Raw genomic sequence first — 15873 nt, forward strand, 5'->3', positions numbered from 1 at the left:
AACAGTTTGCTGTCTGTTATAACTGAACCAAGATATTTTCACCACAGAGTTAAAGATCCTAGAAAAAAACTGAACAGGAACTACAGGTGGCATAAAGTGTTTGGAAAGATAACTGTAAATAATTCACAAATAAATAATTTTGAGGTAGAATATATTACAACTGCGACTGTTCAAAATCATGGCTAACTTCCGGTGTCAAAACAAGCAGCTGATAGAAAAAGCTGTTTTAAAACCCTGTTCACTAATGATTAGTAATGAATTTTAAGCATCTCTAATAAAAAGTTACTATATAAATTCCACAAATACCAGTAGCTTCTCACATATTTTTACCATTTTTTATTTTTTTCAGAAAAATTAACCTTTACAAGACAATAATGCACTTCTCAAACTTCACTTTGTCCATATTCTTGATTTCAGCTTTTCATTACTGTTTAAGCATTTAAGCTGCTGGAAGAAGCTCTGGATTTTCAATTCTGTAGCACTAAACAGAGATGATATTGAATTGCACACATACAGAAAGACCTAGCACTTGCTGCATTCCCCAGAGGCATTCAGTGATAAATCACTGTAACTTGAATCAATTACACCGACTACCACTTCTCATTTTTGCCATGACATCAACAAACAACAGATTCATTCCTCTGGTTCTTGCCAGAAATATTATCAAATCTCATAGAGAATAAATATCTTACTTAACATAAAAGCCCCTTTGACTTCAAGGCAAAGAGGAAAAATAAGAGAGATAATAATTCAGAATATTTGATCACTACTGTAGGAATATTAATTTTTACTCCTTTGATAATTACTTTGTATACAGATTTCCACAAGATGGTGCTGTAGTCCTATTTTAAAAACATGAACTGCTCTAACATTTAGCAGACTTCATTTAATTTCATTTTAGAATAATGAAGAGTGATTTGTAAGGTCTGTTTTCAAATAAGGAGCAAAACACATTCATATCATCTAATTTCCAATCTTTTTTATTTCTTCTTTTTTAAACAACCAAAAAAGTTGCAGAACTACATTTTATAACATAATGGATCACTAAGTTATTCTGTTTGTATATAAAATAAAGTCAATTTATATTCCTAATGGTTATAGAAAAAAAAAATTACTATTGTTAAAACATATAAATCATTTTTACAGCATGTCAAACAGCTGCTTCTGTCTTTATCTGAAAACTCTGCAAAAAAAAAAAAAAGTATTTGTGGTTTTGTAATATTAAACTCCAAAAATCCTTTCAAGTGAAATATTAAAGTACAAAGAAACCTTGATATGATAGGCTACCAATTTACAAAGAGTAATAAACAAAAAAAAAAAATCTTACCAAACCTCACACATCTTTGGTCTGATTATGTTTATAGAAGTCTTACATCTACTTATGTCTCTAAACAGAAATCTTAGTATGGCTTCAAATAATGAAAATGTTGTGTTTCTTTGTACACTGGCTGGTCTCCATCTGTGCTGCTGGTCTTAAAATGTGTTGGGTAAAAGCACTAAAACACTCAGCACATCTCTTGCAGTCAAAGTCTGTGGCTTACTTTCACATTTTAGTGTTTAGGATCAAACTGAACCCCACTTTGTCAGTGTTAATGTAAGTCATAAAGTGTTGGTGCTCTCCAGCTCAGCATGAAAACTTATATTTAAAAAAAAATACCCAGTAGAAAAGGTACCTATTTGAAACTGTGTATATAAGTTTTTTATTAAGATTTATTCAATAGTACAGATGGTAAGATGGTATGTAAGAATGCCTCTTGGGTGTAACATGCAAGTTCCAGCTGGAATGTTTCCAACAGGATGTAAACCACGGTCCTCAAGCTTGCACTTTAAAAAACATATTACTTAGCACACTGCTAACAAATGTCAACACAAGAATACACTCCTGTAATGACTTCAATTTACAGAAGTGCAGGGAGGGTGGGAGAAGCTATTTGAGCAGTTTTTAAAACAAAAAATTGGGGTCAGGGGAAGGGAAATCAATACACAGATACATCAGAAAAATATTTATTCAAAGAAATAAAAGCACTAGTGATCATTACAAATTCGATATTTTAAAAATTTAATGCTGTATAAACATACATATTACTCCTGGTATCCATAAGTCTGCACAGACCAGATCTCACGACCTGTGCTTTCAGGTATTCTCAGAGGTGGGCTTGATGTTTTCAACAATTTGAAGGTTTCTTCAATTCTGAAAATAAATTTTGTTCACATATGCTTATTATAATCAGGTAAGAAATTACTGTCTTGCCTTTAACTTTTTAATTATCCAAAATACTAATATATAGCACGAAACCAAAAGTTTTCTCTCATCCTCCCTTTTCCTCTGCAATTGGTTTGTATTTTAAATGCCTACCACATATCATAAACCTTACATACACATAAAGAAAGAGGCAACCCAAGCAACACAATCAAAATCACAGAAAAGGCTAGACATTTTTACAGGCCAGCCACTTACAGAAATCTCTTGCTAAAGAAACATTATACAAAAATGCATTTCTCTTCAAGTATAATAAAAATATTTCTTACCAAACAATTTTATTACAGATCTCAGGATCAGTATCAAATACATCTTAATAAGTTAACATAATTCTTAAGCTGAGATTAGTTTTACTTTTCCTTAAATAATAAAAAGTAGAGTTAAGATATGTAGTTATTTTTCAGGAGAAAAGTTGCAAGTACCAGGGAATTCTTATCAGAAGATAAATACTATTCCTAATTTTTGTCAACCAAATTCTAAACACTCTTTAATCTCTATTTAATACTATTAAGAATGCTTTCTATTGCTTTTTAGAAACCAAAACAGTGACTCATCCCACAAATACAGAACTGTAAGTGGATTTATTATCCAGTGGAGTCATAAGGAAATGCCACACCTGATGTAGAGACCTCTGAGGTTTGGAACACACATGTACATTCTCTATATGCCTTAGTCCAATACAAATCCCTCCTGGGAAATAAATTCCTGCTGCCCTTTCCTATTACTTACATTTTACTTATCTTTTCCATTCTTTGTCTTATTGTCTCCTACAATTTAAAAGCAACAAAGTTAGTGAACTCTTCAAAGCTGACATTCTTCAGATGGACTTTCAACTTAAAGATTCAGAGAAAATGTGACTTTAAGCACTGTTTACATATCAAAAGTATTTTTATGAGACAGACCTAGATGTAGTTTTGCTTAGTTTCCTTGTTTTTCACTAGTAGTATATACAACTAAAACCAATGCTTACTTGTTCTCTTGACCTCAGAAAGGAAATCAACCAAGCATTCCCCAGTTTTACTTACCTTTGAAATGTCTGTCAGATCATGAGAATTAATGGTCATGGCTTTGGGAGATGGGTTTGTGGATAATAGTGAACTGCATCCAGAGGACTGAAGATGACTCTCTGGCATCTCCTCATTCCTCTCTGTATCTATAGAGAAATACTCGGTTTTGTGTCACCTTTGCCTTTTTGCTCCCTTTTGCAAGGTCAGCTATCAAAAAACTTGATTTACAGTATGTAATAACAGAAGAGAATGCATTGTTTAGAGCGGGAAAAGGAAAAGCTACTATAAGAGTCCAAAATAGGTTTCTAATCTTTTTAAAACAAGATAAATGCAGTATTACTATGTATAATATATACAAAGCAAATTCCAAAAAGATTACTAGGAAGATTACTTTATCCTGATTCCAGCAAAATCAAAACTTACGAACATCTGATTACAGTGTCAACTTTTAATAGTAATTCCATATAGTTTACATTATTTTTATTGTAAACTGCCTGTTCAAACACATCTTTAATTTGTGCTAAGTAACCTGTCTTATAAGTAGCAGAAACATTATAGAAAATTATCACCTTCTTGCTTAGCTTAAAATTTGTATCACGCTCTTGCCGTTTTCTGGCTTTCCTCCCCTTGGGACAACTGTAGCAACCATTCAGCAGAAAGAGACTTTTTTTTTCTGTTATATTGGGAAGGCTGTGTTATTCTTTGCAATTTCAGATTACTAAAATTTGTGAGGGAAGAGAACTTAGTATCTAGGAAAAAGTGTTCCCATGTCCTTATTTTTAGTAAGGTCACCATCAATGCATCATACCTTTGGAACATGCTTAGCTACACTACTGTGTCTAAAAATCATATCAACTAATTTTAAGCAATTAAAATTAAAAATTGTTTCTTCTGTACAGTTGTGATTTCTGAAGAGCACTAGAACCAAAAAGAGTACGAAAGCATTCCTGCACTGTACATCTCAGATAAAAAAGTTAAGATTGGTCCCATAACTTGTATGCCTAAAATTTCTTGAATTTTAGAAAAACAGGAGTAACAAAATCAGAAGAACTCAAGAAGTTTGAAAATATGAAAATTCTCTTTGAAAGACCATCTGTTTACTGATATGAAGTCCTTAAGTGTCACTAACAAACCACTAAACTAACAAAACGAAGTATACATGTTGCAAGCTTTCCTGTAAAAGGAGGGTCCCATTTCTGAGACTACAAAATAAAAACAAACCTTGACATAACCAAGAAACTGCCTTCCTCATTTCCATAGAAATTTCTGAGATTCCCTTTTAATTACAATGCAACAGGCCAACACTAGAAGAAATGGAAAACAGCATTTCCTCCTTAACACTGGTGGCAGGAATAACAGTTGCCACAGGGGAAAAAGGTCGAATCAATGAAGTGAATGATGCAAGCTTAGGGATAAAGAGTTATCATTGAGGAAGACAGAAAAATTACTTATGGCTTGGGCAATGTTTTTAATTTCTTTCCCACTTAAGGCTTTTTCATTTACTTCTTGTATGTTATCAAAATTAAGATGAAAATGGAAGAAAAAGATTTTGCCTTCCTGCTTAAAATGAGAAATCTTAGCAAAAATGCCAGTTAGATGGTTGTTAACTGGTTCAAAGGGATGAAATATAGACAACATTCAGCAGTAGTTTGAAAAAGAACACAGATTATGAATAAAAAGGCTCTGATTTATCTTGAGTCCCATTATAAAACTAGAAAACAGCATCATAAAACCAGTGATAGCAAAAATAATTCCTTCTGTGCTTATGAATAGTGTATTTTCAAAACACAGTAACTGCTTTAAAGTCCAGATAACATTGTCTTTCACTACCTTAGCAACAGCATCTCAATTAAATTTATATCATTAATATTTTGAGTAGCTATTTGTAACTATTAATTACTAAGCTAGAGTAGATAAATCTTCTGAAGAACCAATTACAGACAGGAAGTGATGAGGACGTTAAATTCTAATCTGCAGTACGGATTTAAATTCAGAGGTCACTAAATTGCAATTATCTACTTAAAAGGAGTATTTTAGTCAAGGTCAGCAAGAAGTGTTTAGCATATTTATGTTAATTAAAAGGAAAATCATTAATACTCACCAGGAGAAACTGGAATGCTATTGGAAGTACATGTCCAGCTTACATTGCTGGATTCTGTAGGTAAGTCTCTCTGAAATACAAGTTTACTGCATTTTAGCCATACACCCTGTTTAAATCATATTTTGACTGAAGAAAATTATATTTAAGTACTTACTACGTATGCATTTGCACCATCCAGTCAAGTTGGCACTGCACAAATGTCTTTACAGGATTAAAAAAATCCAACATTTCCATACATACACTTCATTTAAAAAGTAGTCTATTTCATGGAGTTTTTTTTAATATCAATATTGCTGTTTGTAAACAGGACAAAAACAGGCTAAAACATAGTTCATATAACTTAGGTATGAGCGGAACAAATAACCTTAGTTCTTAGCATGCTAATCATTTTATCTTGACATTGGTTGCCATTAGCTTAACAAAGCAAGTGTACCTTCCACTGCTGGTTGATATTCAGAAATGCAGTTCAAATGAGAGAGTGCTCTTTTAAGAAAGGTTCTCAGTTTAAGTCAATCTAATTTAAAAAGGCTGTTCATAAGCAAGGAAACATTAAATGCTTTTGAGTGCACTTTTCTAATTTCAAAGTTAAAAAACACAACACTCAAACAACATCTAGACTATTTTTTTACCAATGAGTTATCATTATGATTTGAAATCTCAGCCTTTAAAACATATTGTTTTATATACTGAAGTCTATATCAGTTAACAGGGGAATATTATACCCAAATAAGTGAATGAGTGAGAAATAGTACATATGGTGTGGGAAGATGCTGGAAAAACCTGTAATAATGGATATCTCTTTTAAAAAAATACAAAAATAGATATCTCCACTGTCTACGTTTAATTCCTTTCACTGAAATGGATTTGGTATCTTTCACACTTTCCCAGAGCTAAATGCACAGCTGTTGCTACTTTTGCAACAGCAAAAGACAGATCTTAGAGTGTTTCTGCTGTGTTGGCTAGATTCCAAAAATTCCCCAAAAAGTGCAAGAATAAGACTAAAGAAGTAATTCTGAATTGTTTCTGTGTATGTGAAGTACAATTTGGATGCAATTTCATCAAACAAGGAAGCAGCAATTCTGTGACCCAAAGGATTATTTCTTGGCAGTTTTCAAAAGCCTACTGGGAAATAGGGTTTTGAAGACTATATAAATATAGATATACATACATACATACATACATATATATACATATACACATACACATGTGTATATATATGTATATATGTATGTGGTCTTACATATATATATAGAATTAGCTTATTTTGCTTTGAAAAAAGACCAGCAACAATGTCACACAGTAACTACATTTGGATTTGTTCCTGAGGGTGAATTCTTTCAGTAACATGTAGTATAGAAATATAATTACCTCACTCAAAAATTTTTCAGTGATATTTTTGAGAGTATTTTCCAAACGCTATTCCAACCATGGGAACAACTGCAATAAACATGTCACTTAAGTAATAATAAACCAAATTTACAGAAAAAAAAGAACAAGTCTAGTCTGAAACACAAACTTTCCTGGGCTGCTACAACAATCTCTTAAAAAGAATGTATTTGAAACAGGACCAAAACCTTGGTGAACCAGGCTGTTCACCTGAAGGCCTCCTGAGACTGCTAGCAAAAGAAAACACTGTCATTGGTGGTGTTATATGGGCATATGTCTACTGATAATTAAATTCCAATATCCATAAGAAACTGATTTCAGATGGTAAATCACCTGAGCCATTGCTGACATGAAACTGTTTAAAAATGTGACTGAGAACATCGATCCTTTCTATTTGAGCCACAGCCTTTAGCAGTAATCTTGTGATCAGTCTGAACACTTACCCATTTCAAGACTTTGCATAACTAGCACACTTTCAAGGCACACAGTAAAAAATGTCTTGTATACAAATATTAGCAACATTTTCAAATTTGTGGGTTCAGCAACACACACAAAGCTCCCAGTTACGAATAAATTCAGCATTTTTACATCTGTGGAGAAAAATCCAACTATTTTCCACAAGAGTTTTCAACTTCTGGACAGCATCTGACAGTATGTGAAGGATACAGATGAGATGCATATGCAAATACACTTTGAATTTAAGCATGTGATCAAAAAATTTATGCTATGGTTCACTGCATCTCGAAATACTTACATGTGTATTTAAATGAAATTATATAATGTGCACACAAGGACTTTTGAACTGCATGAAAAATAACCCAGAGTCTTAATGCAACATAAGATTTGATTTGCTGTGCCAAATGTAGCTACATCACAACTGTAGCACTTTCACACATTTAAAACTGCAACAAACATCATAGACAAGAAATAGGAAGTGGGGGAAGAGGGTGTAAACAGGAGTAAAAAAACATCAATTAGACTAGAAATTTCAAGGAGCCACAAATTAAAAAAAAAAAAGACTAAAATAAGAATTAACTCTTTAATTAATCCTGCATTTTCCATTGCACATGCCATCTATTTTTGTCAATGTCAGTTGTATAGAATGAAGACTGCATATTCAGAAGTCTTCAAAAACTTCCTTCTATAACTCCACTAGTAAATAAAAACACACCAAAGCATAACTAATGAAAACGGGCTTAGCTATTCCTGCACAAACCCAGTTCCCAATGGAGAGCTTTGTTCATAGAGCATGATAGCACAACAGAACTTAACAAAAAAAAAAATCACCATCAACTCCATAAACAGCACTTCCATTCAAATTATGTCTTTAAAACCAGTAAAAGGCACATATAGGAGGCAGAAAGAGTAGAAACAGACCAACAATGCTGAGTCTGGGCAATTTTTGTTATAGCATTAAAATAGAAGTTAACATACCTTTTTGGATTGTAACAACAGTTCTGTTTCAAGAAGCAAAACTCGATTCAACAAGTTATTCCAGTCCTTCTCATCTATTATCACCTTTCCTTGCAGTTTCTCTTCTAAAACTTGTAGTTTATCTTCTATCCAATCTAGCTTATGAAGCTTTTCCTGGCAATCAGCAAGCTGACTCTTTAAAAACTCAATCTCAGAATTACCTTCTATGACCTGAAAGTATGGATAAGAACATCTAATTTCTAATTTCAAAACATATATAATTCATCATTTAATCAATCAAATTAAGTGCAATCTTCCTCAAGTTCAGTAACTGCATCCTGTTACACTAGAAAAATATTTTCCTTTAAGAATTGTCATAATATGCCTATCCATGGAACTCAGCTTTTAAAAGAAACTGTTGACAGAACTGTCTCTTGAAAGGTCAGTTCAATTTAAATGACTTTTCTTTTTTCCAATTTTTTCAATATATTTATTGTATAACTATTAGTTATACTTAAGGAGCATCCAGCTATAATGTAAAAAGCTTTATCCCTTCAGAAAAACCCTGTAAAAAACATTAAGAATACATGCAGAGAGCATCTTAAAATAAAAGTTCTTACTTGGTCACATTTAACTTCCACAATATCATGATCTAGGCACAATTCCTCCTCGTTACCCCTCTGTGTTGGAAGGGGTAGTGGATGAACGTCACCACTAACTTCATTTCCTGAGTGTCGCTCTACTAGAGGCTTCTTTTGAGTATGTTAAAAAACAAACAAAGAAAAAACCCCAACAAACTGCTGGTGTTATTCATTACAAGAACACTTCAATTTATTACCCAACTAATGACACATAAGATCTATCATTTTAGTATTTATTTAAATATGGCAATCTTATCCCAACTGGTTACAAAATACAGAAAGCAAGAGCAGGCAGTTTGATTTAAAAAAAATCATACAGACTTGAAAGAACTGTAAAACAAATATGCAAACACTTTATCATATACACTGTGTACCTTGTTTCCCTTCCACAAACAGTAATGAATGAAACGCAATCTCCTTTCATAATGTAAGGGTTGTTAGATTTCTAAGTGTGGATTGGGAGGTATGTTAATACATCTAGCGAGATTCATAGACAGTTCCAACATCAAAACCATGACTAAAAGATTCAGAACAAACAAAAGTTTAACTAGGAAGCTCAGAATTCTCTCTTTCTTGACAACTGTCACCAAAATAGCCCTACAAGCTACAAATTTAGTTTCCTTTGAAGGCTTCCCTTAGAGAAAACAAAGTAAGAGAAAAATTTTGCAATTCCTTCTAGGTGGATTAAGTCCTTTGATCCTGCCACAAAACAAAATAAAATTCTTAATCATTAAGAATGCACAAGTACTAGTTTTGTGCAGCATCTTAACACATACAGATTCCTAGATGTTTTAGTGAAGCTGAAATGCTCCTCTTCTAGGGAATTCTTAATATGCACTATATATCCCCACTCATTTCTACCATTAAACAACCAGAAGAGAAGACAAGCCATTTCAAATACTTTCTTTGTGAAGTTTTCCACACTGATAAAAGCAGTATTTTCCTTCTAAATAGAAATCACCAACTTTGGGCAGTCATAGTCCTAAAAGTTTTGTAAAACTTTATTTTGCACCCCTTTAGCAGAAAATATTAAGAAAGCTGCCTCCTCTCCACATGTCAAGAGTAGCATAATGCAGAATCATTTTTACTCAAATCATAATCATTTTACTCTTGTAAAACCAAAGCCAGGAGACATTAAGAAATCCTTGCTGAACAGATTTAAACAAAAAGCAAAAAGTGGTCTGAAAGCTGAGTTGACAACACATGCATTAGGCCAAGTACACTTCATTCTCCAAACACAATGTAGCTTCTTTTTCTGATTTTACCTTTTTTTCATTGCTGTCCCTCCATTTGATACAATTCAAATGACAAACAACAGCACTAGATTATTACCACCAAGACTTTGAGATCAGCTACTCAGTAAAAAAGGCAATATCCTCTGTATTTCAGCCATTATTTCAGTCAACCACACTTCGGGGAAAAACAAACAAACAAACACCAGGTCACCTCAAAACTGGTTTGATTAAGTGTTAAAATCTAAATAAAAGCACAAATTCCATCCAGAGTGTGAAATGCTACAAATGAGATTAACCTTTAGACACAAAACATAAAAGTTATTTTCATACCTGTTTGGAATTCGGAGCGCTGCCACCAGGATCAGCAAGGCCTTTACCACAATTTGACCATATTTCATATTTAAAAGGTTTGAGTTTTTTCCTTGTTTGGGATTTAACCTCCAAAGTGAACAGAAGAAAATAAGATAGGAAAATTTTCCAGGATTACACACCCCACTTTTTACCATCACTAATAGTCAGAAATATTTCATGGTGCGCACACACAAAAAAATTTAAACCTCTGTAGTACAATAATGTCTAAAAAAAATTATCCAAATTTACAGAGAACACAGATGCACAAGTGCATGCCATATTTATACACTCATTAATGCCTATGCAAAGTTGCATCAAAGGTGGTTGTAAAATAGAAAAGACAACTTGCACCAGAGTTGAAATGCGAACAAATAGAAAAAATTGTAGTTATGTTCCCAAAAGTAGCAAATTAAGTATACAGAAGCTCTGAAGACTGTTATAAACTCAAAGGAAACAAAATCCTGTAAAATAGGAAGACTGAAAATTCTTTACATTAAAGCACAGACTGATACACAACATACACTGATAAAAATAATGCCTTAACAATGTAAACAAGTATCATTGATGAAAATACTCAGATTTGAGAAACGAATATATCACTGTAAAGACACCAAGTACTAGATATATCTTCATTCTAATATTTTTTCCATTTATACTTCAAAGAATTGGCAACTTCATGTCTTGAATGATAGCATTCAAGCATCTAACAATGGAAATTCATACTAATTATCCATTGTTTTGTCCATCAGCGATGCTGCATCTTAAACAAACTGGTCTTCGGCTTCTACCTGCAACATCAAGCATGTCAAAAGAAACTTATAATAAAGGTAACCTTTTAATCAGTACCTTATTAGAGTTACTCAATTCCTTATGTTTTTTCACCACAGAGTTGATAATGTCACAAACAATCTGCATTTTTCTTTCCGCAAAGCCAAACTGAAGAAATTGCTCTTTTGTTAAAATTGGTTTATACTGAAACTGATCTCGAAGAAACTGCAACAAAACAGGAGTTTACTTCACTTTCAAAATCACCACACAATTTGCTGTAGAACTGGCATGGTCATATTCTTGTTTTACTACAATCTTTTCTTTCATTCTGCACTTCAACAGTTAAACCTTTTCTCATTTGATTATTTATACATATATAAATGCATATATAGCTGTTTCTTTTAACTAGGCTTTAAACATACTTCCTCTTCTAGAAACATTTCATTTGCATCACTCTTCTAAAGTTTAACCCACAGTCTTAAGATTCATTACATAAATTACTGTAGTAATTAATACTAAAAAATTTAAAACAAAGATTTTCCAAAGTGACTGTGCAACAAAAAGTTGTTTCAATCTCAGCAAATGCGTCAGAGGGCTACGTAAAGCTGCCCCAGAACCTTTCTGTAAAGCAGTCTCTGTGCTCCTCAGATGGAAACTAGTCTGAACTAGCCACCATTTGTTAATACATCAAGCCACCTTTTCTAAAAACATGCTTATGGATATTTTAAGGATAGTTTAAAGTTATTTTCAATCAGTTAAGAACTTGATTCCAACTTATAAAGTGTTAAGTATTTGAGTTCATAGATTAAAATGGCATAGCGTTTTAAAATAGCCATATTTCTTAATTGTGCTTTCATTACAGTTTTTTAAGTTTTATGTGGGGATTTTTTTGGTGGTATGATTTCTTCCAAGGTCACTTCCATAAACCTTGTTAGGTAATAAATATTTTGGTATTCTTTAAAACAAAAAACCATATTACTGTTTCTGCAACTATCTCAAAATAGAGAGACCGTTGGCTAACACCACCCATCCTTATTTTCATGAAATCCTAAACCCTTGCCACACAGTGACTTATTACTCATTTTAACTCCTAACAGAGCTACAGTTCACGTTTGTTGCCAAAAATTTTCACTTTCTAATAAAACTCATAGCAGATGTTTAATTTTTGTGAGACTATACTCAAAACTGCATTTCTTCTGCAAAGAACACAAAGACAGATACCTTATAAACAGCTTCAATAAAACGCAAGTCACTCTTTGCTGTCAGTTCCACATCACACTTTACCAAAAGCTCTGCTATGCAGGTTGAAAAAGAAGTAAAACAATAGTTGATGATAGGTAAAAATGCAGCTGGATCACCCTTTACTAACCTATTAAGAAACAAAAGTATTTTACACAGCAGAAGATAACAAAAGCCTTTCATTACATGAATTCAAACATTTAACTTGAAAGGCATTAATATAGCCAGCAAGTTATATCCAAGTCTCTCTTTCATTTTAAGGTTTTTTTGTTCAGGCATATCTCATTCAGTAGATTTTACTGTTATCTGTATAATGCTCAAAAAAAAAAAAGTTCTTGTGATCTTCCTATAATTTAAACATCGACAGGTCTAAAGCCCACCAGCATTTTCAGCTCAACATTCAACACCTTTTTTTAATCTTTACAGGATGAAACTTCCTGAATGAAGTTTTGCAAGCACTTACAAAGAAATTACAAAGGTGAGAGATTAACTGAAGAAAAGAGAACAGCAGAAGAGCAAAACAGTGATATACTTCAGGATTATTCTAAGGATTGCTCAGAGGAGGAAAATTGCACCCTTTTGTATTCCACTTCCCATTCACCAAACCCCAGCTTCTCGCAGACATATGCTCTGCTTACTCATCACTATGTGTAATGCTAATATTCACACACAGCTTGTTTACACATCTTGCTGTCATCGTGTATTAGCTCAAATTTTCACACTGCCACTTACACTGTATAATCCACATCTCTGGGATAACTTAACAAGCGAAGTCCTTGTTCCATTTTTCTTAAACTTCCATTTAGGTCTCCTGTTGCCATTATTCTGTATGCTATTCTTCTTTCAGTATGGAATAAATGTAAAAAAGTACATCCCCTTTAAAAAAATAATATACACAAAAATTAGGAAATGCAATAGAATTACCACTGAAATTCAAAGAGTTTTGCTCCCCTTTCTAAACACTACTATTTCCAAAGCATTACAATACAGCACAGAACTACAGCTCAATACCAATTAATACCAGGCATTATCTTCTTTCATTCGAAAGAGGATCAAGCAGTAATCCTCAATGTGATCAACTACCAAAGAGTTTTAAAGGTATCTGAAAACATAAGAATTAAGAATTTTGTGTTGGCTGAATCCACTAAAACTGAATGAAAACAAGTTTCTTGGCTGTTTCAAAGGAGCAGAAGTTCCACAAGTAGTGAAAAGCTTCTGCATTCTTCAGTTTAGAATGCTTCTTTTCTCCACCTGGCCCTAAGATCACTGGCCAAAAGAGCAATGTTTGGCTTTGTAGACATCAGAAGACAGGACTAGCAACTCATCAGATAATATTTCTCTATTTAGACAATTTGTTAAATACACTTAAAATTGTTAGGGGGGAGGGGGTAACAGAGTGGTTAGATATTTAGGCAAAATAGTTTATTGGGATGATAACCAAAAAGTCCTTGTTTAACTTCTACATTGTAACATACAACTTGAGAATCCACTTTTAATTTATTGTAAGCTTTGCTTTGCAGAAGAAAGAGACTTTAGAATCTAAGGACTTGGTGCAAACTACAAAAAGCTCTTTTCCTGGAGAACTATCCCACAAGGAAACTGAAGACTGAAAAAAAAAATAAAAAAGAGAATCAGCAAAGCATGAAACCACCAACATCCAAATCAGTTTTTAGATCTATCAAAGGCATAATTAAATACAGGAAGCACCCACTTTTAGTATGTACCAAACAGAACTGATTAATAAATTGTCAAATGAAAGAAGAGAAGACTGGGGAGAAAACAAGAAAAAAAAAATTAAAAATTGCCATAAGAGATCTAAAAGTACTGGCAATTCTGCCTGGCTGGCATATAGTAAAATGAAACACCTGAAGCAGTACCTTCAAGTATCAGTACTAATAACTATCCTTGAAAATAAATTTGTATTTAGAGACAGCCTAAAAATACTGTACCTTGCAACCATTTGTTTATATGTAACCAGTATTAGCTCTTCTCCAATACAAAAGTTTAAGAGCACAGACTGGATCATAGCCCAGCTCCAAAGTCACAACTGAAAACAAATGCTTGCATCTTAACAACCTGGAGAGACTGACAGAACTTGAGAAAGCCTATCAGCAAACTATTAAAGTCAGTGTTTTTTGAATTGTTTAGAGGAGATTAAAAAAAGCCTAAAATCTGAAATTTGAAAGCTGACACCTCTCAAAGAACATCCTTCCTCACATCCTCAAGATCTGCTTGTGACTGGCTTAATCCTCTACAGTACTTGCCACAAAAGCCTCAGTTAAAGAGTAATGACTTCAGTTATTAAGCCTTAGAATAGAAAATCACTGTTCAACTTCCTGCTAGAACCTGGGAGATAATTGCTTGCCACTGTCTCCACTGAATTTCTTTTCTTGCCAGATAACAAGTACTTTGAAGCCTACCAGTCCAAGCAGTGAAGGGGCATTGACAGACAACCTACAAACGAAGCAACGGTCTCAAGAGACAGTTAAGGCTTGTATTAATGGTCTGGGTTTGTTGAGGGTGTTTTTCTTCTTGTGCTTCTCTGGTGTTTAATCAGCAATCCTCTAGATCAAGCTCTTTGCATGTGTTCTGCCCTTCTTAAAGTATTTTCTTCCTATTTAATTATGGGGTTCTTTCAATTTAATTATTAGGTTCTCAGTTATTAGTTGTGCTAAATGTAAGTACACAACACTTGCTGTTGAATGTTTGGGACAATTTAACCAATTTGTTTGGAAACTGAGGTAGCTATTCTTCCTGCATTACCTTACAAAGTGATCCATCCTATGGTTTTGCCAGTGTAACTACATATTAAGACAAGTCTCAAAGAGCCTGATATAAAAATGGAGCTCTAACCTGCAACGCAAGTACTCACAGAAGATACTCTCACAGGAATTTGTCTAATCATACAGGCCATTTCCCAAAAGTATTTACAATCCTTTTTACACTGGACCTCTGGATGTAAAACAAGCAACTACTGTTACAATAAAACAAAAAAACTGCTATTACTACTACAAAACAAAATAGCTTGAGGTCATAAAAATAACAGTGAAGTTGGCAGAAAATCTTACAACACAGTAAAAAGTGGCACATAGCTTATGCCTGTAGAAACTCATGATGGAACATCTACACAACATTGGCTGTCCAGAATAAAATCGGTACAACAAAGTTTTAAGATATGATAACACAGAACTGCAAGTGGATCAAACAACAATTCTTGAAAACTGCACATGGTATTCAAAGAATCAATGTAAAACAAACAAAAAAAAAATAAAAACCAAACAAATAAAAAACAAATAAAAACAAACAAATAAACAAACAAACAAACTAACAAAACAAAACACCAAAACCAAAAAAGAACCAAAATAGCTACCCCATGCAGGTTACCAAGTATCTCAACACTGTAAGCATTGTCTTTGAAATGCCTAACAAAATAGGTTTGTGATTTCTTCTAATTTTATCTAGCCAGTCCTCT

General features: G+C 33.3%; 1 protein-coding gene across 5 annotated transcripts; it reads right to left on the reverse strand.

Moving 5' to 3' along the window:
- Nucleotides 1-1988: 1988 nt before the first annotated feature.
- CEP44 (centrosomal protein 44) lies at nucleotides 1989-15454 on the reverse strand. Of its 5 annotated transcripts, XM_029962156.1 has the most exons (11): nucleotides 15274-15451; nucleotides 13134-13277; nucleotides 12384-12531; nucleotides 11241-11387; nucleotides 10374-10481; nucleotides 8788-8919; nucleotides 8189-8398; nucleotides 5369-5438; nucleotides 3286-3413; nucleotides 2990-3027; nucleotides 1989-2191 (listed from the first exon to the last, which is right to left on the reverse strand). In XM_029962156.1, the coding sequence occupies exons 2-11, from the start codon at nucleotides 13220-13222 to the stop codon at nucleotides 2083-2085; spliced, it is 1179 nt and encodes a 392-aa protein (XP_029818016.1). In that variant the 5' UTR covers nucleotides 13223-13277; nucleotides 15274-15451; the 3' UTR covers nucleotides 1989-2082. The 5 variants fall into 5 exon arrangements, with proteins under 5 accessions (XP_029818016.1, XP_029818021.1, XP_017926288.1 ...); XM_029962161.1 differs by having other exon boundaries at nucleotides 8788-8916; nucleotides 13134-15453; XM_018070799.2 differs by having other exon boundaries at nucleotides 12384-12457; nucleotides 13134-15451.
- Nucleotides 15455-15873: the final 419 nt, after the last annotated feature.

This window comes from Manacus vitellinus, unplaced genomic scaffold (assembly GCF_001715985.3).
Source record: "Manacus vitellinus isolate BGI_N305 unplaced genomic scaffold, ASM171598v3 scaffold_0_pilon, whole genome shotgun sequence".
In the NCBI taxonomy this organism is placed as follows: domain Eukaryota; kingdom Metazoa; phylum Chordata; class Aves; order Passeriformes; family Pipridae; genus Manacus; species Manacus vitellinus.